Below are 22,843 nucleotides of genomic sequence, written 5' to 3'. Positions count from 1 at the left end.
TTCCGTGGCGGCCCACTGGTTAGCACTCTGCGGTTTTCACTGCTGAGGGCGTGGGTTCGATCCCTGGTCAGGGAACTAGGATCCCACAAGCTGCACACGGCACAGCCAAAGTAAAAGAAGAACCTCCACACACTCAAATTGGGCTTTACTGACAAATTAAGGAATATTTTAAAAAATAATATACAGGGGCTTCCCTGGTGGCACAGTGGTTGAGAATCCGCCTGCAGATGCAGGAGACACGGGTTCGTGCCCTGGTCCGGGAAGATCCCACATGCCGCGGAGCGGCTGGGCCCGTGACCCGTGGCCGCTGGGCCTGCGCGTCCGGAGCCTGTGCTCCGCAACGGGAGAGGCCACACAGTGAGAGGCCCGCATACCGCAAAAAAAAATAAATAAATAAATAAATAATATATAGATACAACAAATTCAAACACAAGTCTAAATAATTTCTTTTGTCCTACACTCAACCATATATATGTAGAGGCAGCATCTCACCGTAAGTGAGAAATGCGGACAACAGAAATTAACTGCAGTTAGAAAATAACATAGTATGGCTCTGAGCAAGTTATCCAGCCTTCTTGAGCCTCAGGTTCTCCCTGCATTAAATAAAGAAACAGACTAAATAATTTTCTATCTAATACACGATTTTTAATTTTATACATGTATTGTTTTAACTTTATAAAGGACCCTCCTATCTATTGATACAATAGCATTTTAATCAAACAACTATGGTATAGGAGAGGCTGACACTATCCAGACATAATAAGTGAGAAAAATTAGGCAGACAGAAGTGACTTGCCTAGGGCTGCAAAGTTTGGACTAGAATTTATGTTTCCTAATTCTCAACACCTAGTAGGTGAGAACCTAGGAAAGGCAAGATTACTGCTGAAAGAGGAAAGAATGATGACTGGAGAAGAAACAGCAATATCAGAGGCAAAGGGAAAACTGAGTAAGTGATTAGAACAGAATAGCTTAGGTAAGTTAAAAACCAAATAGTGAACTGAGAGAAAACTTTTACTATCATGTAACAGGAGTTTGACAGTTCTAATAAAGACAAATGTAAAAACATAAACAAGCGAAAAACAGACATAGAGTAGAAACATACAACTCACAGAAGAAATACTTATAAATGGCTAACAATATGAAAAGACAATGGACAACACTAATAATAGGAAACTAAATTAGAATAATGAGATTCTTGCTTATCAGACTGATATTATTCAATGTTGGCAAAGATGTGGAGAAAACAGAACATTCATAACTTTTCATGCCACAAAATCTCTCACACAAAAGTTCAAAATTGGGCTTCCCGGATGGCGCAGTGGTTGAGAGTCCGCCTGCCGATGCAGGGGACATAGGTTCGTGCCTTGGTCTGGGAGGATCCCACATGCCGCAGAGCGGTTGGGCCCGTGAGCCATGGCCACTGAGCCTGCACGTCCGGAGCCTGTGCTCCGCAACGGGAGAGGCCACAGCAGTGAGAGGCCCGCGTACCACAAAAAAAAAAAAAAAAAAAAACCCAAAAGTTCAAAATAATCTCACTGTAGAATACTATGCATGCACTAAAAAGAATGAAACAGATCTATATACACCCATGGTATTTTGTTAGAAACAAAAATCAAGTTGCAGAACAATATTCACAGTCTGATTCTATTTTAAAATTAGTATGTTTGCTTGATTTTGTAGCCTATGACTACAAAAGAATTTGAAAAAACACCCAGGAAACTGCTGACAGTGAGTACTCCTCAGGAAATGATACTGTGCTGCCACAGCAGAGGGAACTCCTAGGGGATTACTTTCTACTCTTCTGTGTTGTTTTAACTTTTCACAATAAAAGTTTCATCTGTAATTAAAAAAAAAAAAAAAAAAAACTCTGATCAGAGACTAGGGAACTACAGTATACTTAAAAAGCAGAATAATTTTGGACTATGCAAAAGTCTAGCTACAAATCCTCTTGATTTGCAAAGCAGGAATGGTCCATAGAAGGACTCTGAGGGTGTAGACCCAACCCCTAGAAAATAAACAAACATGTACAAAAAACTGTGTTAAATAAATGTATTCATGTATTTTTTTGGACGGAAGTGTCACTTTTCATTCACTTCACATAACAGTGTATAAGCCCTCTCCGCTCCCGCTAAAAAAACACTGCATGTGGTTATAGAAGTTGAGCTGTTTCAGGAGTGGTGAAAGTATTATCTGAATCATGCATTTTGTCTAAGGACCCTGGAAGGCCTGTTGAGTATCTTAACAGGGCTCTCCCTTCATAATAATTACCAATATGGCTGTGTTGTCAACGCACCTTTTCTTGGTCTGTAGCCCGGAGACTCAAATAATTGAGAACTTGAGGCTCCAACACACTTAAGGATTCTAGCAGAGCTGGGATGAGTTTTGGTGCATGTGGTTTCAACATGGCTCCTGCACTTTTGCTGATCTTCACAAGGGTGTTAATGCTACAGACACACAAAACACAACTCCTGAGTCCTTTTAACAAAAGCAAGACGCCCTACAGGTTTAATCATGAGGAGTTTCTGCACTTTATTGCATTAGAGAACATATTGCCTTGGGCACAGAGCCTGGTCTTAGCTCTGTGTTGTTGTTTTTTTTTGTTTTTGTTTTTACTTTTTATTATAGAAATTTTCACACATATATGAAAGTAAAGAGAATCATAAATGCAATTCTGTATGTTCTCCACACCCAGTTCAACAATCAGCAACCTCTGGCCAATTTTGTCTCACTTAGGCATCCACCATACATACAGACCATACATATACTTTTCCCCCTGCCACTGTAGTATTTTGAAGCGTATTCCCTAACTAAACTTCTGCATGTATCATGAAGAGACCCAGACATTTCATCATAATCAAAATACCATTTCACACCTAAAAAAATCAAGAATTTTTTTCATATCATCTAATATCCAAATTTCCTGATTGTTTCACAAGTGTCCATAAGAGTTGGTTTGCTGAAATCGAATCCAGAGTCCATCTACACATTGCAATTTACTGCATTTCTTGAATCTTTTTCAACAGTGCTCTCTCCATCCTCTTTTTTTTAAGCTATTGATTTGTATTCTGATGGTGTCACTTAACAGGTTCCTCTGTAGCTTATACAGATCTGCAGGCTAAATCAAGTTCAGTTCAATTTTTTTTAAAACAAGAATCTTTCACAGGTGGTCTTCACATGTCCTGTCTCATCACATCAGGATGCTTATCTCTTTTTTGTGCTGTTAAAGAGTGAACAGCAGGTTCAAGTTTGGTCGGCATGAACCAACCATCCATTATAATGCTCCTCCCGTCAGCCTTTACCAGCGGACTCAGGAGCCATTTATGATCATTACCTGGATTATATCACTGAGGATAGCAACATGGCGATATCCTAATTTTACCATTCCTTTGCATCTGTAGGTGAATCCTTCTAAGAAGAGCTTTCCCATACCAACTATTTAGTTACCATGAAATAGTGTTGGTACTATTAATTTGATCTAATTTCAAGAGTGAAATAAAAAATGGAACAGATTAAGTTCCCAGATAGCAATCTAGTTAGAAAAAAAATAGAATCCTTCACTGCTGATTCTAACTTAAAAGAGCCATATATATCTAAATGTGTACTTCTTGACTATTTCACAGGCGGTAAACAGCTTATTTTAAACGTAATAATCTGTGAAACATTACTAAGTGGTATAACCAACAAGCAAGCTCCCAAGGACGTGAGGCGCAGCAGAATAGGAAGATGTGCCTGCTGGGGGCAGAGGCCAATGACAAGAGAAAAATGCACTTTACTCAAGGTTGAGGCAGGAGGCCGGACTAAAGCAAGGCTCCCATGAGAATGTCTCTGCAAAAATGTTCTGACTCACCACTTCTCACATTTGCTACTGGGTCACCCCACTGGATTCTCAACTCATTTCTCCATTCTCTCAAGAATCTAACGTTCAAAGAAACCCTATTTCTACTGGGTGGCTAAGAATTAAGGAAATCCAATACATTCAATTTCATCAGCTGATTCAAACCTGAGGGCTCGAACTTCTGTCACAGGACTCATCACTCCTTTGTCCAGAAGGCAGGGCAGAAGGACGGCAATGGTTCTCTGGCCAGCTGCTCCTTTGGCAGGGTCACACATTTTCACACAAACCTCACATACAAAGAGCATGGAAATTAGCGAAACTGACCTCTCACCCAATAACGCGTTCATCTGACAAAATACTTCCTACTTCCTACATCCATAGAAAAGGATAAGTGACTCTACTTTCTACGATATCACAGAAAGAAAAAGAAGATCTCATGATCTGGGATTGAGTCCTACGTCTGTCAATAACTAAACAGAAAACTCGGTAATGCATTTTACTTTCTAAGCTTTGGTCTTCTAATTTGTGAAACGGGAAACAAGATGAAATGAGAAAATGTTTAGAAAGCACTCTGAAGAAGGCTTAAGGTATATTATCATAATCATCAATAACTTTGGGTGGCAGCATAACACAGAGGTCAAGAACACAGATGTGGAGTAAGAAACACTTGGATTTAAAACCTTCTAATGCATTAGAAGGCCCTGATATACCACAAAATCAAGTTCAAGTGGGAAACCAGTTTCAAAAAGGCTGCCAACCTCATAAGTATGAAAGGCAGATTAACATATAAACATAGCAGTAATAAAGAGAAGAGACGTTGCTTGATCTAAATGTAATGTGTACTTCAGGGTCAAGAGAAAGTCCTATCTTACATAAAGGGCCAGAAGAGCTCTCCATTTAAAGAGCCCAGAGACACACGTTGTTAAAAACACTAGTATTCTAATGTAACAGCAACCAGTTTCCCATTCATTGTTAAGTGGGCTGTAACATGAAGCCAGTTACACTGCAACTAAATGTCACTTTATATGACAAAAAAGGCATAATTTTCACTGTCACGTAGACTCCTGCCCCACTTCACCCCCCAGGGTAAGGCAAGAGTTTTCACCTTGCTCAGCGTTTTCAGAGCCAGTTCTGCTGCTTTTCGTACAGATTCCTAAAAATGAGAAAAGTATGACATTATACAACATCAGAGTTTCCTTCTCATCTACCCCAAAATGTGTATTTAAACTGCTTCCAAATCTACACAAATTGGTGAAAAATCCTACTTTCATTACTAGGTAAAAAAATCGTGTTTCACTAGGCTCTTTGCCCGTCAAGGAACATACTACCATGCCATACAACTATTTTTTTAAATTAGACACAACCTATTTTGACCTTACAAAAATATGGATATTAAGTATAACAGTTTAGAAACGAAATGCATTATAAAAGCAAATGTATAGAGATCTATGCGAAGATTCTGAAAGACTTAAAAAAAACTCTGACAAATAAAGCAAAAAACTGAAGTGCCTAATTTTAATGGTAAGATGGAAAAATTTACAATTTAGACTGCCGAGGCAAAAGAGAAACCGGTCAAGTTATTTGGGAATGACTGATCCAACTTACGAAGCTGATCTAAGTAGAGTTATTCTGGATTACTTCTAAACTGTTATTTGTTCCTCATCAACAGCATCACAAGATCTCTACTAAAAGAAAATCAGGCAGTAGTTACCCTTTTTTTTTTTTTTACTTTAATTTAGATCTAAAGATACCTAAACTTGCCACTTCACAGACACATCAAAATGGAAACTTTGGAGGAAAATTCTGGTCTTTAAAAAAAAATTGTCTGAATTTTGAAATATGTAACATACATATTTTAACAACTCCAATTTATGCTATTCTATAAATAAATGCAGATTTATGTATACAGTACCTTTATATCATCTTGTACTCTAAAGAGAGTTTCCCAAATTTCTGGAAGTTTATCAACGATGTCATCTAGGGGTCTTCCTCTCAATAAATCATTCAGAGCTAAACAGCTGAAAATAAACAATTTGGTTTCAAATATATGATCAAGAAAGCTCAATCTTTTACTATGAAACATCCACAGCAAACAAGAATATGGATTCTGCCTATATTTCTAGCTTAACCCCCTCATCCCAAGACGGCAATGACTACTCTCTTCTTGGTACCTCAAATATACCACAGGCATATGGTATGTACACTCATCAAATGTCTATTTCCCACAACTATAATATAATCTCTTTAAGATGATACATCATTTTTTACTTACCAATATACCTCCAGGGCCTAGCACACTGCCAAGCATATAGCAGGCACTGAATAAACATAAATTATATATGTATAAATAAATGCTACCGTACAAAGTCATGAGAGTATATAAATGTATCTTGATGTCTAATTTAACAAGTGATCTACTTCTGTTATTTCATACTTACAAAAACTAAGACAACTTAGGAAAACCACTGACTAGAGCTTAAATATCATTAACTGTCTAACCCAACCAGAAATACTCTTTTTAGTGGTTTTAACTTATTCCTTTTACACAAAGTATAAAACTTGGAAATTTGAAGGGGAAAAAATTCAATTTTATTTGACTAGTCTTATATTTCCAAAACTAGTACCTGGATTCTCGAACTCGCCACATATTGCTGGTTAGATTCTTAACCAAATCTTGAAGAATTTCCTTCAAATATTTATCCACCTAATGAAAGCAAAAGGATAAAACTGAGGATGCAAAATCCATCAATAATCAAATGATTCATCTCTACCACACTGTGTTTCTGTACGTAACAGCCTAAGTGTCTCCCTAGGCCTCTCAGTCCGCAACTCTCTCCCCACTTTAGTTGCTGAAAGCTGCCCAGCTGATCATCCTGAAATGCAAATGTGATCCTCTTATTTTCCTCAGTGCATGAAAATAAAATCCAATCACCCCGGCGTGAATACAAAGCCCTCCTGGGACCATCTAGCTCCCAAGTTCTTCTTATGTGTCCTGTCTCACCCCCACTCCATAGCACACACTACCTCTACCTCTTCCATCTCCTACTTGCCCAAGATTCAAATCAGGCATCACCTTCGCAGACAGGACTGGCCTACTCTTCCCTATGTTACCAAGGCACCTTCTTAAGCACACTGTATCAGACAGCACAGTAACTGTCCTGCCCCTTCACACTGAGACCTCGAGGGCAAGGACAGTGTCTCACTTGTCTTCGCCTCCCTGGTACCCTGCGCCACGTCTGGCACATAAGGAAGCATTTGACTGTTCAGAATGAAGAAGAATTTCATCTTTTAAGCCTCTTTAGTTTTGATATCCATTTGTTAATAACTACACACCGATAGTAGATTCATTTTTTATGCTAATCCAAAGAACTTCAAAACTTATGGCTTTTCCACTTTTACTCTTGTAAGTAGGAGAGGTTTTGTTATCCTCACTTACATTTAAGAAAACCAAGACGGGGAGGAAATAACTCACCTAAGATTTAAGAAACTGATGTCTTTCTATGTCCATGTCTCTAGACAGTCTCCATAGTGATCTCATCCACATCTGTGGCTTTACCTTCCACTCACACAGAGATGACACTCACATCTTGAGAGCCTAAGCCTGGACCCTGAACTCGACCTATTAGATCTCAGTTGACCCAGTGGTACCAAGTACTCTCCTAGAGTAAACAGAGCTCACAGAACCCTCAAGGTGGAACCCTCCACTGCCTACCAGCATCAGAATGGAGACAGAGGAAAGGGCTGCATCATGCTCAGGCATGGAAAGACATGGTAAGGGTCATGGGGTTTATTTAAAGTGAACTAGGAAGCCACCAAAGGATTTTAACCCAAAATGCACTCCTATTTGCGTTTTTAAAAATCACTTTTACTATTGGTAATTAAATGAAAGAAGGCAAAGAGAAGAGAAAGATGACAACCTGTTCATCAGGGAAGAATTAGGAAAAAAGAGAATAGATTCAAGAAATACTTTGGAGGGAATTAATTCCCTGGAGATCCAGTGGTTAAGACGCAGCACTTTCACTGCTGTGGGCCCGGGTTTGATTCCTGGTCAGGGAACAGAGATCCCGCAAGCCACATAGGAGAAGGAAGGGAGGAAGAAAGAAACAAAGAAACAAAGAAAGAGAAAAAGAGAGAAAGAGAGAGAGAGGAACAGAGAGAAAGAGAGAGAGAGAGAGAAAGAAAGAAAGGAGGGAGGGAGAAATACTTTGGAAGCAGAATCAACAGAATTTGCTACTGGATTCACTTGAGGGTGAGGGTGAGAGAGACAACAACCAAGGATGATGCCCACTTTCCCAGCGGGGGTAAATGAATGAACGCCGAGGAGAAGAGAGGGGGAAGTTTGTTTTTTTAAGTCCTATTCTGGACATATTAAGTCTAAGGTATCTCGAAACAACATCCAAGTGACAATGTCAAGCAGGCAGTGAGACAGACAAGTCAGGAGCACAAGTCGTGCCTGCGCCAGAAGTAAAGACTGGGAACCATCACAATCAAGATGACACGTAAGCCCTGGAACTGCTGAGCTCATCTAAAAAGAGAACGTGGAGAGAGTAAACGGTACTCAGAGGCAAACCTTAGATATCCTAGTATCTAACAGTGAAGGAGAATATAAAAAGCAGCCAGATGAGAAAAAACCAAATATGGTAATTGCCTGACTCCTTATCTACCTCCCCAACTATGTGAACTCCTTGAAGGCAAGAACCACGACCTGTTCTCCACTACATCAGTGGTTAACTATCAACATACAGTTTTCCATTTGTGTGGATACACTGCCACTTCCTTAACCATCCACCCAATGGACATTTAGATTGTTTCCATTTTTGAGATTTCAATAAATGTTGCCATGAGCATCTCTGATACCTTGAAAGAAGGAAGAAAGCAAGGGATGAAAGAAAGTCTTTTTGTTTTAACAAAAAAGTACACAAAGTAGAAAGGAAGATGAGCATGGGTTTACCATGTGTAAACCATGCCATGTGTAATCTGGGACAAGGGTTCACAGATACTTGCCATTGACTTGTCAGTGACCAGTGCATTCCAAATACTTGTCATGGCCTGTCGAATACCAAGGTTGGGATCAAACTGATAACGATAAAGACGAGGAACTAGTTGAGGCAGGAAAGGAGCTAGCTGCTCTCCAGCTCTGGTAGCAATTACATTAAAACCAAAAGCAGCACCCTAAAAAAAATAATAACAAAGTGGCTCAGATATAATATCCACTTATTAAATATCACAAAATTCTTCCTCCTATCCTTGTCCCTGAATAGAGCCTGATTTACTGAGTGTCCAGCTTTACCAATCAATAATAGCAGCTATGTGGTGATCTAGATCTCTCTAATCACAGACTTTTACAAAACACACTGCATAATAGTTGTCACCGTCTGCCAATGCAGAAGGTTTGATCTGGAGGGAAGAAAAAAATAAAATGTCCAGCAATAGGCACTTACCTTCCTAGAGTTCCACATAGCATGATGGTTGGCTAGATTCATAAATTTATACACCAGATCCGGCTGACTAAGATCACTTGCCAGAGAACAAAGCTCCTTGTAAGTAGAGAGGCCCTGGCTTGAAAACAAAAATGAAAAAGTATGCTGTAAGGTATTTCTCCATCTCCAGACTATTAAAAATTACATTACCAATATTACTAGGACATTCAAAAATTATGTTTTTGCTATATTTCCAATATTGAGTTATCTCATTACCACAGAGGCAGAGAACCAGGGTGACGAGAATATAAAAAGTCGCCTACTTCAGTTCTCAGCGATGGCTGGTAAATGACCTAAGGCACCTGTGATGCCCATGAGGGTGGAGCCCTCATCACCTCAGGAGACAGCAATAATTCTTCGGTACACTGTGCACCAATCTCTCTCAGGATCCTAAGAGAGCCGTCTGAAGACAACTTCTGTCTTCCCTACACCTTTTCTAAGCTACAGCGTCCCAGTCCTGGTAACAACTTCTTCAAGTCCTGCTAACTTTCCTCTGTATTTGCTCAACTACCTGATCTTTTTCATTATTTTGTGAAAAGTGAGCACATTTTTTAAAACTCAGAGGGAGTCTAGAGGGAGGATAAGTGGAATGAAACAACTTCAGTGTGAAACCAGGGAGCTACGGGAGAGACAGCCCGAGGCAGGGCTCTGGGGACTCCCCAGCAAGCTGCAGCTGGCCCTGAGGGTTTTCAGAGGAAAAGCAACAGTACAACCATGATGGAATAACGATAAGACAAAAGAGGTAAGGCTCTACGAATTAATTTGAAATGCCAAGTCGGTGGACTCCAAAGCACCAAGTAGAGATGACCCCCCAAAAAACTAGGTGCAGTGGGTACTGATTCCTCCCTGAGGACCCACTGGCTGGGAGCGGACAGAACGGCCCTCAGTCCAAGGTCAGGTCCTCCCCAAGAGCAGCCCACCACCAATGGCTAGTCACTGAGGGGGTGAAAAGACCTGAGGAGGGGACACAGAGCAGGACCTCCCTGCAGGCCCTCCCAGCCCAGTCCCAGAGCTCCGTGACGGGTCACGGTCTCGTAAGCGGGGGCAGCAGTTCAGCTCCTCCTCGGCCACCGGACCTGTCCTGCCTCCTCATCCCCCCAGGGGGATGACCCCAGGCACCCTTCAATAAACTTCCAGTGTACACACCTCCATCTCAGTCTGCTGCCCCAGGAAACCCAATCTAAAACACTAGGCTTCTTCACTGACATTTTCTTCTTCCACTAACACACAACACCTCCCACGAGGGTGGAAATCAACCTGGTGAGCACCCTTTCCGACGGAGAGAAGATGTCTACAGTGATTGATCAATGGATCCAGCACACTTACCCATCAGGGGTTTTGCCAAGGCCTCCTCCTTGAAACACCACCGTCTCTCCAGAAACTTCATGCTTAGCTCTAAACGAAAACAATACCAAGAATTTAAATTAGCCTCAAAATTTTCATACCACCATTCAACTAATGCATACATTTCATCTGTAAACTGATAAAATCAAATTCCCTATCAAGTATCTACAGTGTGCAAGATGTAGAAGTCAACTAACCCTTCCCATCAGCCAGACAATTTTGTAAAATGAAGTCTAGGAAGAACAAATAGATATAAAAGACATCCCACATAAACTTACACTGAATTAAATGTGGTCACACATGGAAAACTATTCTTCCTACAAGGAAGGTAACATAAAGCAGCAACCAATTACAAGAATGACTGCCCCCCTCTTTCTCTTCACAGATCGGACTCGCGTGACACGCCTCCTCTCCACATCTTCATTCCATTTAGCCAACGGTAATTACGGTACTTCTGTAATCCAACGCTTTACCTGTCCCAAGATCGTTCAATTTTCAAAGCCTGAATTACTGGCCTGTTTCTAAACAGTAGTTTAGTTTACTTTCTAAACAGTATACACTGGATAATTGAACTGCTATCCACAGCATAACAAGCGATGATTTCCAATTTAGAAAAGGCTTAATAAACAGGAAAATCACAAGCTGAACTTTCCTTCTTCCACTTCATATTCTCAGTATGTGCAAAACTTGCCCTGTGTGTTCAAATCTAAAACTTTCAAGTTCACTGTACCTTTTGCCAGTCATCAGTGTTTCTACGAGAGTAGAAACCAACTCCTGTTGATCTTGTTCATTGCCCAGTTCATACACCAACCCAAGGCCTTTTGAGGCAACATCTTGGCTAAGTTCTACACAGAAGTCAGACAAAACAATATTCTTTTAAGAAAAATTTGCCCTCTGGCCATCAAGTAAAAAAAAAATTTAAACTTGTAACATTAACCCAAAATGATATCAAAGTAAAGATATGAAAACATAATCAACCTGCCGATTTTGTTAAAAACATACTAAATCATCTGAGTGGACATGACACCAGCAAGTCTCTGTAAATGAGAACTACATTCACAGAACATCCAACTCACAAGCCAAGTCAACCCTGCTGGGCCTTAGTGTGCAGTGCATGGTGACAAAGGGTCAGCGGATGCACGTCGCACACATGAGAGGTAATCACAGGATTTCAGGACGCCCACATGCAATTTTTTAAATGAAAAGTCAACATTAGACCACATGTTTAAAACAATTAATAAAACAAAGCTACTATTTAAATGTCTAACACAAATATTTGCACTCTCTCCTGGCTTAAACCACAAAGAGAAAAGGAATTCTAAGTATCAGGAGAAGAAAGCTATTATTTGATACAAGTACGGACGCTAAAGAAGGCCTCGGATCCACTTTTAAATGCAAAACTGATCTAATTAATAAATAAATACATTAAGAATCAAGTTTCCTGTAGCCTTCTTTTATGTTCATTAATCCAGATTTTTCAAAATTTAAAACACAAGTTGAAAGAAGTTTGGAAATCAAATATTTACCAATTACTTACCATCATTTTCTGACAAAACAGAAACAAATGCACTCTGAATTTCTTTAAGATGAGACTGAAAGAAGAAAAAAGGCATTCAGAACACTTAAACTCTACCTCCCTGGGAGAAAAAAAGTCTTGCTCTCAGGGTACACAACCCCTGTGAAGTCTCACGACCAGAGGCAGTCACAAACCCGGCTGTGCTCTCATCTTCGAAGGTGGCCAAATTACCTGAAGGTTGTAGCACTTACAGGTGGTCTAACGCACACAGTCTGAGCCTCCCCATCCTCACCACTTCCTCTGACATTGTACCTTCAACTTAAGAATCATCTTCCAGCCCATATGTATCAGGCACCATCCTTCATTCCTTCATGTATAGCTTATTTCAAAATATGTGTTACTGGTTAGTGGCCCTCACCCTCATACACTTCCCTTCCTACCACCTTTCTATTATAAATATTTCATGAACAGTTTCCAACAGAGCTGGATCACATTTATAGAGTGGCTTACCTTCACTTCTTTATGGGTACTTAGCTTCCTCACAAGGGAAAGGAGCCAGATGCAGGCTGCTTGCCTCACATGTGGGTTGGAGCTGATGATATGTTTATTTAAAATCACATCCAACACCCAGGGGACCACATCATTAACTTTAGCTCCTAGGGAAAGGGAAAGAATGATAAGAAGCAATTAAAATAACTGAACAGAGCTTCCTGAAAAAGATTAAATTTTAATCAACATTTACACAATACAACAATCCTGCAACATATTAAGATCTAAATGACTAAGGTGTTTAAATAAATTGCTGAAGGAATTGATAATCATTCATTTCAGAACCTAGCATAAACTAAATAACCTTTCAAAGGTACTCAGATAACTTTAGTTCCCTAGAATGAAAAATTATCACCATCATGGGGGAGGCTAGGCATGTGTAGGGGTAGAGGGTGTGGGAAACCTCTGCACCTTCCTCTTAATGTTGCTCTGAACCTAAAACTTCTCTTTTAAAAAAACTATCTTGGGCCTCCCTGGTGGCGCAGTGGTTTGGAGTCTGCCTGCCGATGCAGGGGACACAGGTTCGTGCCCCGGTCCGGGAAGATCCCACATGCCGCGGAGTGGCTGGGCCCGTGAGCCACGGCCGCTGTGCCTGAGCTCCACAACGGGAGAGGCCACAACAGTGAAAGGCCCGCGTACCACAAAAAAAAAAAAAAAAAAAGAAAAGGATAATAAACTGTTTTAAGTTTTTTTAATACCCATATGATTAACGTAATTTTACTCATTTAAACAGTGACAGCAGGAAAAAAAAGTATTTCTCTTCCTTTATATTTCCTTTTAGACCTTAATTGCACATAGAGTTTTTAAAATAAATATTTTTTCTTTTATTTATTTGTTTGTTTTTAAATTTTTATTGGAGCATAGTTAATTTACAATGTTGTATTAGTTTTGTCTTAATTTTTTTAAATTGTCCCCATTCTTTCGAGTGTCAGCAATATCTTTCCCATCTCCATCTAAAAACTAACAGGCAAACCAACCTCTATTAACCTCACTTTCCTCCTCCAGCTACTACGCCATTGTTCTCCTTTTCCTCTGTCACTTCAGAGTTCCTCAACCTTGGCATTACTGAGGTTGGCAGGACACTCTGCTGTGGAGAGCCATCCTGTGCCCTGTAGGATGTTTACAGCATACGAGACATGTGAAATCACAGTACCTGTAACGTGTCATCAGAAAACACATGCCCCTTCACCTATGTGGTCATTAAAAGCCAGAGTGACTTAGTGAAGAGGCACCTGCTGCACGACCTGCACTGTGTGATAAAGGATTAGGGGACACAAAACTTGGAAACTGCTAGGCCTCAACCTCTAACACTGGCTAACCACACCAATCCTCACGAATAGAGCACAAGTCTGAAGGTAATCAATAGCTAACTCCCCTGGCCTGCTTGCCAAAGGACTAAAGAAACAGTTCTCGGGCTTCCCTGGTGGCGCAGTGGTTGAGAATCCGCCTGCCGATGCAGGAGACACGGGTTCGTGCCCTGGTCCGGGAAGATCCCACATGCCGTGGAGCAACTAAGCCCGTGAGCCATGGCCGCTAGGCCTGCGCGTCTGGAGCCTGTGCTCCGCAACGGGAGAGGCCACAACAGTGAGAGGCCCGCATACCGCAAAAAAAAAAAAAAAAAAAAAAAAGAAACAGTTCTCATTCATTTTGTGCTGTCTCCTTTAACCAACTATCCTTCTTGACTGAGCCAAACTGGTAAAGACATATATAAATATTGGAAAGAGAGTTAAAATGGAATGTATACATTTTTTTCTTTTGCTCAAAGGTGATAACAAGAACAGAAGAGGGTTACTTGGTGGTAATGAACTGATTAGCTGACTATATAGTACCGGCAGGGGGCGTATATTCTTCTTCAGCCACCAGCCAGGCATCCCGGGCGGCCACAGAACTAGTTCCTATCGCAGCACTGGTGATGGCTTCGCCGATAGTGAACTGAAGCTCTATCTGCTTGGCCTGCAATGAAGGGGACAAAAGTCAGGAGTCAGAGAGAACATTGCCCCAAAACATCCATTTCCACAAAAAGGCTGCTTACTGTCTTGTTTCTCAGCATGCTTTGTTTTTACTCTTTTGCCTGCAATGCTCTCAGCTAATGGGATGGTCGGAAGGTGAGGCAGAGTGAGGGAATGGAGAACCTAAGAATGACGTGAGGATCTTTTCCCAAGTCTGTGTTGCACTCTTCACCCTCAGCAGAGAACCACTAAGCAGGGATTTTTAATCTTTGGAAGAATGGAACCATTTACTTGGGGGAGAAGGGCATGGACTGTGAAGCCATATGGATCTTGGTGGAAATTCTGTTTCTCACCAGCTACATACACTTATTTAAACTCAGACTCAACTTTGTCATTTGTAACATGAGCATAAATAATACCAGCATCCACCTCGCCAGGCCGTAGGGATTAAACGAGGTTAACGTACATAAAGCATCTAGTAGACACTCGATTGGTAGTAACTGCACCCTTAACAGCGGCCTTTATCATTTACTAACACCTCCTCCTCTCTGCATGCTTAAATTACATGGTATCTACAAGTTCCTCTCAAATGGTTCAGAAAAAAAAAAACAGAGAATGACAAAGCAAATGTGGTAATTTGGTAAGTCTGGATAAAGGGTATACAGGAGTTCTTTACATTATTCTGACAACCACACTGTACATTTGGAATTGTTTCAAAAATCAAAAGTTTAAAAAATTCTAAACTATACATACTCAAATTTTTAAAATCAGATTTAGAAATTGACACGTCTCACAATTATGAATCACTGACTAATGTGGAATTGGGCCAGCCTCAGCTCCCTTTGGCATTTTTCTCTAATGTTTGCTGGGAATCAGAAAAGACCTAAGAATAGGAGAGTAAGAAGAGAATGAAGAACAGAGAATATGAGGGGTATGGGAACATGGACCTTTTGGGAGAACACTGTAAAGCATACAGACAACAGTCTAGCCATTTCCAAGCTCAATCAACGAAATGCTCTAGGCTTGTTGAGGTGTTAAGTGCTGATACCACACACTTCCTACCCTGAGAAAAAGTATTTGAAGGCTTCAGTCCTACAGCTTTCCTGGTCAGAAGTTTCTCTTGGCAACTCTAAGCTGAGAAAAGGTTATCTCAACACAGAGGATCCCATATTAGGGCGTCATTTTATGTGCCTGTTTTTACCTGTTTACATGTTAACAACAACATAGTTGGCATTACAAACAAAAACAAAACTCCCTAACTCTATTTGTGAAGATGATATACAGATTTTGCTTTAAATATTCTAGAAATAAAGAGTAGGTAAATAGGGATCATTATATTATTATTCTCTCTACTTCTGTGCATGTTTGAAATTTTCCATAATAAAACGTTAAAAAAAACCCTTTAGAACTTTGTCCTAGATGACGGTGAAGATATTTTGCTTCTCTTGATTCCTGCTTTTTAAAAATTCTCCTCCTTCAGTCTCTCTAGCATGTTTCAAGCTTTTCATATAGTTCTGTACTTCTAAACTCTTCAAATAATGTCTTCAGTAGCAAGTTAAGAACCGAGACAAACCTTCATTCATTTAAACAAAACTGGAAGAAACCCATCTCTACCACAGATATATAAAAAGAAAAAAGATGAAAAAGGAGACATCACAAGCTTTTCCCCAAGATGTTACAATGTGACATCCAGGGAGAATGAGATATGGTTATAATTTCTTGTCAAAAAATTTCACCTTAAAAATACTCCATCAAGAATCCAGAGACCTGCATCCTAATGTTGGCTCTATCACTCAGCTAGCTACCTTATTCCTCAACCACAGCTCTCCTCTCTCCTCCCTCTCTTCCTTCAAGGCCCAGCAGCGACTCTGTCACCAAAAAACGTGCACCAGCTCCCCCAGACAGAAGTGCTCATGCCTGCCTTACACGTGAGTCCACTGCCTTACACACAAACATCTCTTCATTCGGTTACTCTTCCAAAAATGTTTGAGGTCCTGCTACTACCAACTACGCTGCCAGGCCCCTGTTTTATATGGGGGTGAGGATGGGGGTGGAAAACAGACTTTGCCTTCAGCCTAGTGGGCAATTAGCAACTGTGACGAATGTTGTGAAGAAAAGTATGGAGCAGCATGAAAGCACAAATAAATAAAGAATCTACTCTAGTCTGAAGGGTCAGGAAACTTTTCAAAGAGCTATAGCAACAACCTGAGAAAGAAGGAAGCATGGGTCTTTCAAAAGCTCAGAGCAAAGAAAGACTAAGAGGCTGGTGAACAAAAGTGGCTGGTGAGTAAGTGACAAGAACCAAGGCCCAATCAGGGGCCACATCAGACTGTGTTAGGTCACTCATCATATTGGCTAGCAGTTGTCTACTTATAGGTCTTCTCCACCACACTGGACATTTATCTAGAAGACAGAAGCGAAGTCATAAGACTCAAGGGCAACCAGAATACTGGCACCGACTCCCCACATCTAGCTGAATGGTTATGTTTCCCCTTCTACCTACACTGCACCACGCTTTACTCAAAAATGATGAGAAGGGCTTCCCTGGTGGCGCAGTGGTTAAGAATCCACCTGCCAATGAAGGGGACACGGGTTCGAGCCCTGGTCCGGGGAAGATCCCACATGCCGCGGAGCAACTAAGCCCTTGCGCCACAACTACTGAGCCTGTGCTCTACGAGCCACAACTACTGAGCCCGCATGCCACAACTACTGAGCCTGCAATCTAGAGCCCATGCGCTACATCTTCTGAAGCCCACGCACTCTAGAGCCTGTGCTCCACAAGAAGAAGAGCCATCGCAGGGCTTCCCTGGTGGCGCAGTGGTTGAGAGTCCGCCTGCCGATGCAGGGGACACGGGTTCGTGCCCCGGTCCGGGAAGATCCCACGTGCCGCAGAGCGGCTGGGCCTGTGAGCCATGGCCGCTGGGCCTGCGCGTCCGGAGCCTGTGCTCCGCAACGGGAGAGGCCACAGCAGAGAGAGGCCCGCGTACCACCAAAAAAAAAAAAAAAAAAAAAAGAGGAGCCACCGCAATGAGAAGCCCACATACTGCAACTAGAGAAAGCCTGCACGCAAGCAACAAAGACCCAATACAGCCAAAAATAATAAATAAAATAAAAATAAATAAATGTATTTGAAAAAAATCATGAGAAAAGGAATTCCTCACAGAGGTGATTTAGTCAATGCTACGATTACCACAGTGACGGGCCCACAGCTGGTACTCAGTAAGTACTTGGTGAATAAATGAATAACGTTTTTAATTTAAAACCTCACGGTACGCAAAATTCCAAGTTAAGAAGAATGCCTTTTGTTTGAATGACTAACAATCAGACAGCAATATAAATACCTCCACAGAATCCATCAGACCTTGCAAGAGGAGTTTCTGGTGAGGAAAATCTCCATCCCCAACTGGAAAATATCCCAGTGTTTGGATAGCTCTTTCTTTCATCTGGAAGAACACAGAATTTTTTTTTTTTAAATGAAGTATATAACAGCTTGGTCCCAGAAAAAAATGTTTCCAAAATGAGAAAGCAGGGAGGGGGAGTCTGTCTAACTAATTCATCAGCACAATTTTTTTTTTAAGTATCCAATTTTACAGAATTATGTCTATAAGACATTGGAGGTAGAAAGACATAAAACTGAGTTCATTAAGGGTCCTCAGCTGCAAAAGAAGGAAGAACGAAGTCATTAACTAGCTCATTATCCTACAAGCTATAACAGTTATAAATGTAGATTCTGGGCCTAGAGGACCTAAGATCAAGTCACAGCTCGACCATTTTAATAGCCTTTACAATTGTGTGACCTCAGGCAAGTTACTTCACCTCTCTGTGACGCTATTTCCTCATCTCGGAAAACAGAGATGACAATTGTACCTACTTCACTAGATCTTTTAGAGATTCAATTAATTAATGCATGTGAAGCACTCAGCATATATGCTTGGCAGATTGCCAAGTGCTCAACAATGGATGGTAATGAGTAGTTGCTAACATCTAATAAAAAGTACTGTGATCTCAGAAAGTTTTAAAGAGTAGCTAGATCAAGAATAAAATTACGTATTAAACTTGTAGTAAACTGATTTTTCTGTTCATTAAATCATCTTATACTTCAACACTGAGGTGTTCTTATCCCAAAGAAAAATTTTAAAAGTCTATGAAAGTTTTTATCTAAAACTAAAAAAACCGTAAGTGTCCTTCTCCTCAGAGATTACTCACACTGCTTACTAACCAAACTTAAAACCAAACTAGGTATAGGAAGTTAAGATTTCGATTTGGTCTGAAATTACAAAAATCATAAAACTATTTAACACTTTATTACCCCCCTTTTGCATGACAAAACAATTACCTGATGCACTTAATATTTACCCAAATCTTAACAGTTATGGGCCTAAATTGGAATAACTCGGTCAAACGGTACACACACAACAGCAGTGCAGCACAAATCATTCCCAACTCAAAATTAAACAGTCACCTAGACTTTCTTCTTTATCACTCTTTTTCACATTCAATCCTTCCTCCAGCTGTAATGTCATCTATCCTGACTATGATTCTGTTTTTATTCATTTATTCATCTATGAATGGAAAGAATTTCAGAAGAGAAGGATAAAAGGAAGAGACTTGCCTTATTTGTTTCTTTACTGGAGGGTATTCTATTTAGCAGGCTTTCCACAAGATGCAACTTAGTAAAGCCAGATCCCTCACTGGGGATTGGGAGTGGACCATTTCTGCCAATTTCACCCAGGGCTGTACAGGCAGCAATTGCCAGGAGGGGTGAGGTACTGTCCAAAAATGAGCCTGTAAATACATTTAGACAAAAGAGAATTTTATATCATTACCCCTGGAATCCAAAGCAACCAGCAATGTACTTAAGATTTTTTTAAAGACAGCAAACCAAAATCAAAGTCTATAACGTATTTTCCAGTTGATAATTTGTTAGCGTTTCTTTAGTAATAAAACACCAGTCATGTCCTTTCTTAATGTTTGCATTTTTTCCCATAATGGAATCATCTCTGTTAAATAGAAACATATAGAAAAAAATATAGAAAAACTAGAGTACTTGCATTGTTATTAAAAACAGAATTTATTTAGCATCAAAATTTTGTGAAAAAGCTCGTGTATTTAGAGTGCAATGCTATAAAAAGAAATTAAAATGTTACAATAAATTTTAACCTAATTCAAAAAAATTGTAACCTACTTATGCTGACATCCAAATCAGCATAAACACATTAATTACCGATAGTTTCTGTGGCACTCTGAATGAGTTCTTCTTGTTCGGGCAGAAAATCAGCATTTGTCTCCACATCTTGCTGCTCTGCCATTTTCATTTTCTTCTTAGCCAAATATCTTCCTACTGTGAATCCCAATGCAAGCAAGGATCCGTGCTGTATCTCCGGGCTCTGGATTTAACAACGCAATACCGTATGACTGTCTCTCTCATGCGTGCGTGAATACAATGAAATAACTGTGTGTTTACTACAGTCATCTCCCCAATAAAATATAACGCCAAAGAATAAAGTGATCATGTGAGGCTCCACTGGATGTTAATAAATCGGTTAGGGAACAAGAGAAAACTTGAGTTTCAAACACAGAATTCTGAGAAGTTAAGCTGAGTCCTGACTCACTTGGATTTAGATTCCCTAATCCCATACCCAACTCCCAACTCTGGGTGAGGTGACTCCATTGCATGCTCTTATAAGCACCCACACTTTCTTCTAGCTTATAAATAACACTTAGGTAAATACACCGTCATAACTTTCAAGCATAATTTCCCTCTACTGCCAACAAAATACAATGAACAGATCCTATTTCTAATTGCTAAAACCTCCAAATGCAAATAAAATATTAGAAAGCACATAGTTTCAACAGTGTTTCCTAACGGGACAGGTACAATGAGAGGTGGCAGTAGATGGCGAAGAAAAAAGGAACTAACGTTTCTGAGCACCAAGCACTACTAGAGCTTCTCATATATCCACTCCCTGCCGGATTCGTAGCTCTTAAAACAATGCCTATGAGACACAAGGCACTCAAAATTTGTTGACTGAACTGACTGAATCCATGTATTATCTATCTCATTTAATCTTTACAATCATAAAGGCAAGAAATGTATGAGTTCGTTTTACAAGTGAAAACACAAAAACAAAAATATATTAGATGATTTTGTAAAACTATTTCCCACAAAAAAGGATAAAGACAAAACTGATAACATACATGATTGTCTTTTGTAGTCTTTATAAGCTGTTCTATCATTGACTTCAACTCGTTTCCTGACACTGTAGACACCACCACAGAATAAAACAATGCTGCCAGTTCACGCATCTCTTCTTTACTGCTATTCATCAGACTCTGAGCAGTGTAGAAAAAGAAATACACACATAATATATGATCATCTCCCTGCTGACAACATCTAACATTTAAAACATTACAATGTTCAATCTACTGGTAACTATGAGAAAACAACACAACAAGCTATTATTTCAAAACAAAATAAAAGCGGAGGTATAGACCAAAATCTTATGTGCATTTTCATCAAAGATACAAAGTATAAAACAGGTGGAATTAATACACAGCTGATCTGAAACAGAGATCAGCATGTGTTTTCTGTAAAGAGCCAAATCTATCCAACAATTCCACTCTGCTATTGTAGTGCAAAAGCAGTCATAGACAACAAATGGGTGTGGCTGGATTCCAGTACAATTTTACAGACACTCTAATTTTCACATGTCAGGAAATTTTATTCATCTTTTAATTTTTTTTTCAACCCTTTAAAAATGTAAACAGTATTCTTAGCTTGCAGCCCATACAAACAGGAGGCGGGCCAGATTTGGTACATGGACCACAGGTTAATGACCCCTGATCTACAAGATCAAAGGTCAAAAACTCTTAAGATCATTTTAAAATCAGCAAATATTCACAAAGAATTAAAAAACCTTTTTAAACTAGAAGCAATTTCATGAGACTAGATTTTCGAGAAAAGTACAAAACTCACTCCTCTTGGTAAATTACCTTCATGCTTTCACACTTAAATAATTGGTACATTTTACCATAATTCAAACTGCATTTTCCAAAAAGAACTACATTATGTAGCACAAAAGGTATACAAAACTGTATGAGCCAGATCTGTAATAAAAAAGATTATTCACTGTTTATGTGAAATTCAAGTTTAACTGAGTATCTTGCATTTTTATTTGCTAAACCTGGTAACCTTTTTGGTGTGACCACGGGACAAAAATACTCTCCAACATGGCCGGTGGGAGTGTGAATTGGAACTACTCATATGGAGGATGTGCATTATCTATTAAAATTGCATCCATGTGTCCTCAATTCCACTTCTGGGGAATCTATCTAAAAATATACCCACTCACATTCAAAATGATGGATTGTTCATTGCAGCAGACTGCAAGTACCCTAAATGACATCAATAATGACCTACAATAAATTATGGCATAATCATGCAGTGGAAAACAATGAAGTTGTTAAAACAAAGGGGATGTTCTCTCTGTAGTTATATAGGAATAACTCTTGTTCTAACGCTAAGTGAAAGAAGTAAGGTACAATACAGTGTGAAAAGTATAATACCCTTTTGTGTGAAAAAAGGAAGAAAAATCAAAAATGATAATTTCATTTGTGTGTATATGCATAAGTAAACTCTAGAAGGGACACCATATACAAATAAGTGATAACCTATGCATGTCTGTCAGGTGAGAGAGGAAGAGGCAGGAAGGTGAAGGGACCTGGGTAGCTGAGAGACTATGCAAAGGAGACGTCTTACATAACTGTTAACTTAAACTATACATATTTATTACTTTTTTAAACTTTTACAACAGAAAAATAATTTTTTCTTACTTATAAGACTCCCAATTCATCTCCCCCTCTCACCTAAATGGATCACTGCAATACATGGACCTACACGCTTCCCAGTAAGTGTTTAATGATGAGAGTTTCAAAATGACCTAAAGGCAGAAAAGGCCACAGAAACACTGGTAGGAAGGTGACATCATGAGACCAAAGTTTAAAATATACAGAATCAAAAAGAAATACACATGCACAGGATATACCTTTATCCATTCGGTTTTGTCTACAAATTTGGTAGCCAGCTTTTCTGGATACACTGAGACAGCTTCCAATAGACAGTACATGACTGGCAAACCTAAATAAGAAGGAATTCAGAACCATTCTGATT

At 39.8% G+C, this 22,843-nt stretch overlaps 1 protein-coding gene across 10 annotated transcripts in view; it reads right to left on the bottom strand.

Annotated features, from left to right (window-relative positions):
• Positions 1-22,843, bottom strand: part of ECPAS (Ecm29 proteasome adaptor and scaffold) — a 100,414-nt gene that overhangs the window by 14,893 nt on the left and 62,678 nt on the right. For all 10 annotated transcript variants that reach the window (XM_059072206.2, XM_067040959.1, XM_059072209.2 and 7 more), the window contains 17 exons: positions 22,719-22,810; positions 20,872-21,006; positions 19,898-20,060; positions 19,286-19,458; positions 18,015-18,116; positions 14,554-14,677; positions 12,686-12,831; positions 12,197-12,251; positions 11,390-11,504; positions 10,642-10,710; positions 9,277-9,394; positions 8,840-9,007; positions 6,460-6,539; positions 5,748-5,853; positions 4,941-4,988; positions 4,001-4,122; positions 2,294-2,444 (listed from right to left, as the gene is read on the bottom strand). In XM_059072206.2, coding sequence (XP_058928189.1) covers positions 2,294-2,444; positions 4,001-4,122; positions 4,941-4,988; positions 5,748-5,853; positions 6,460-6,539; positions 8,840-9,007; positions 9,277-9,394; positions 10,642-10,710; positions 11,390-11,504; positions 12,197-12,251; positions 12,686-12,831; positions 14,554-14,677; positions 18,015-18,116; positions 19,286-19,458; positions 19,898-20,060; positions 20,872-21,006; positions 22,719-22,810 — 1,967 coding nt within the window. The remainder of the gene's footprint in view (positions 1-2,293; positions 2,445-4,000; positions 4,123-4,940; positions 4,989-5,747; positions 5,854-6,459; positions 6,540-8,839; positions 9,008-9,276; positions 9,395-10,641; positions 10,711-11,389; positions 11,505-12,196; positions 12,252-12,685; positions 12,832-14,553; positions 14,678-18,014; positions 18,117-19,285; positions 19,459-19,897; positions 20,061-20,871; positions 21,007-22,718; positions 22,811-22,843) is intronic.

Source organism: Kogia breviceps, chromosome 8, assembly GCF_026419965.1.
Source record: "Kogia breviceps isolate mKogBre1 chromosome 8, mKogBre1 haplotype 1, whole genome shotgun sequence".
Taxonomy (NCBI): domain Eukaryota; kingdom Metazoa; phylum Chordata; class Mammalia; order Artiodactyla; family Physeteridae; genus Kogia; species Kogia breviceps.
This window is presented reverse-complemented; position numbering and strand designations above follow the sequence as displayed.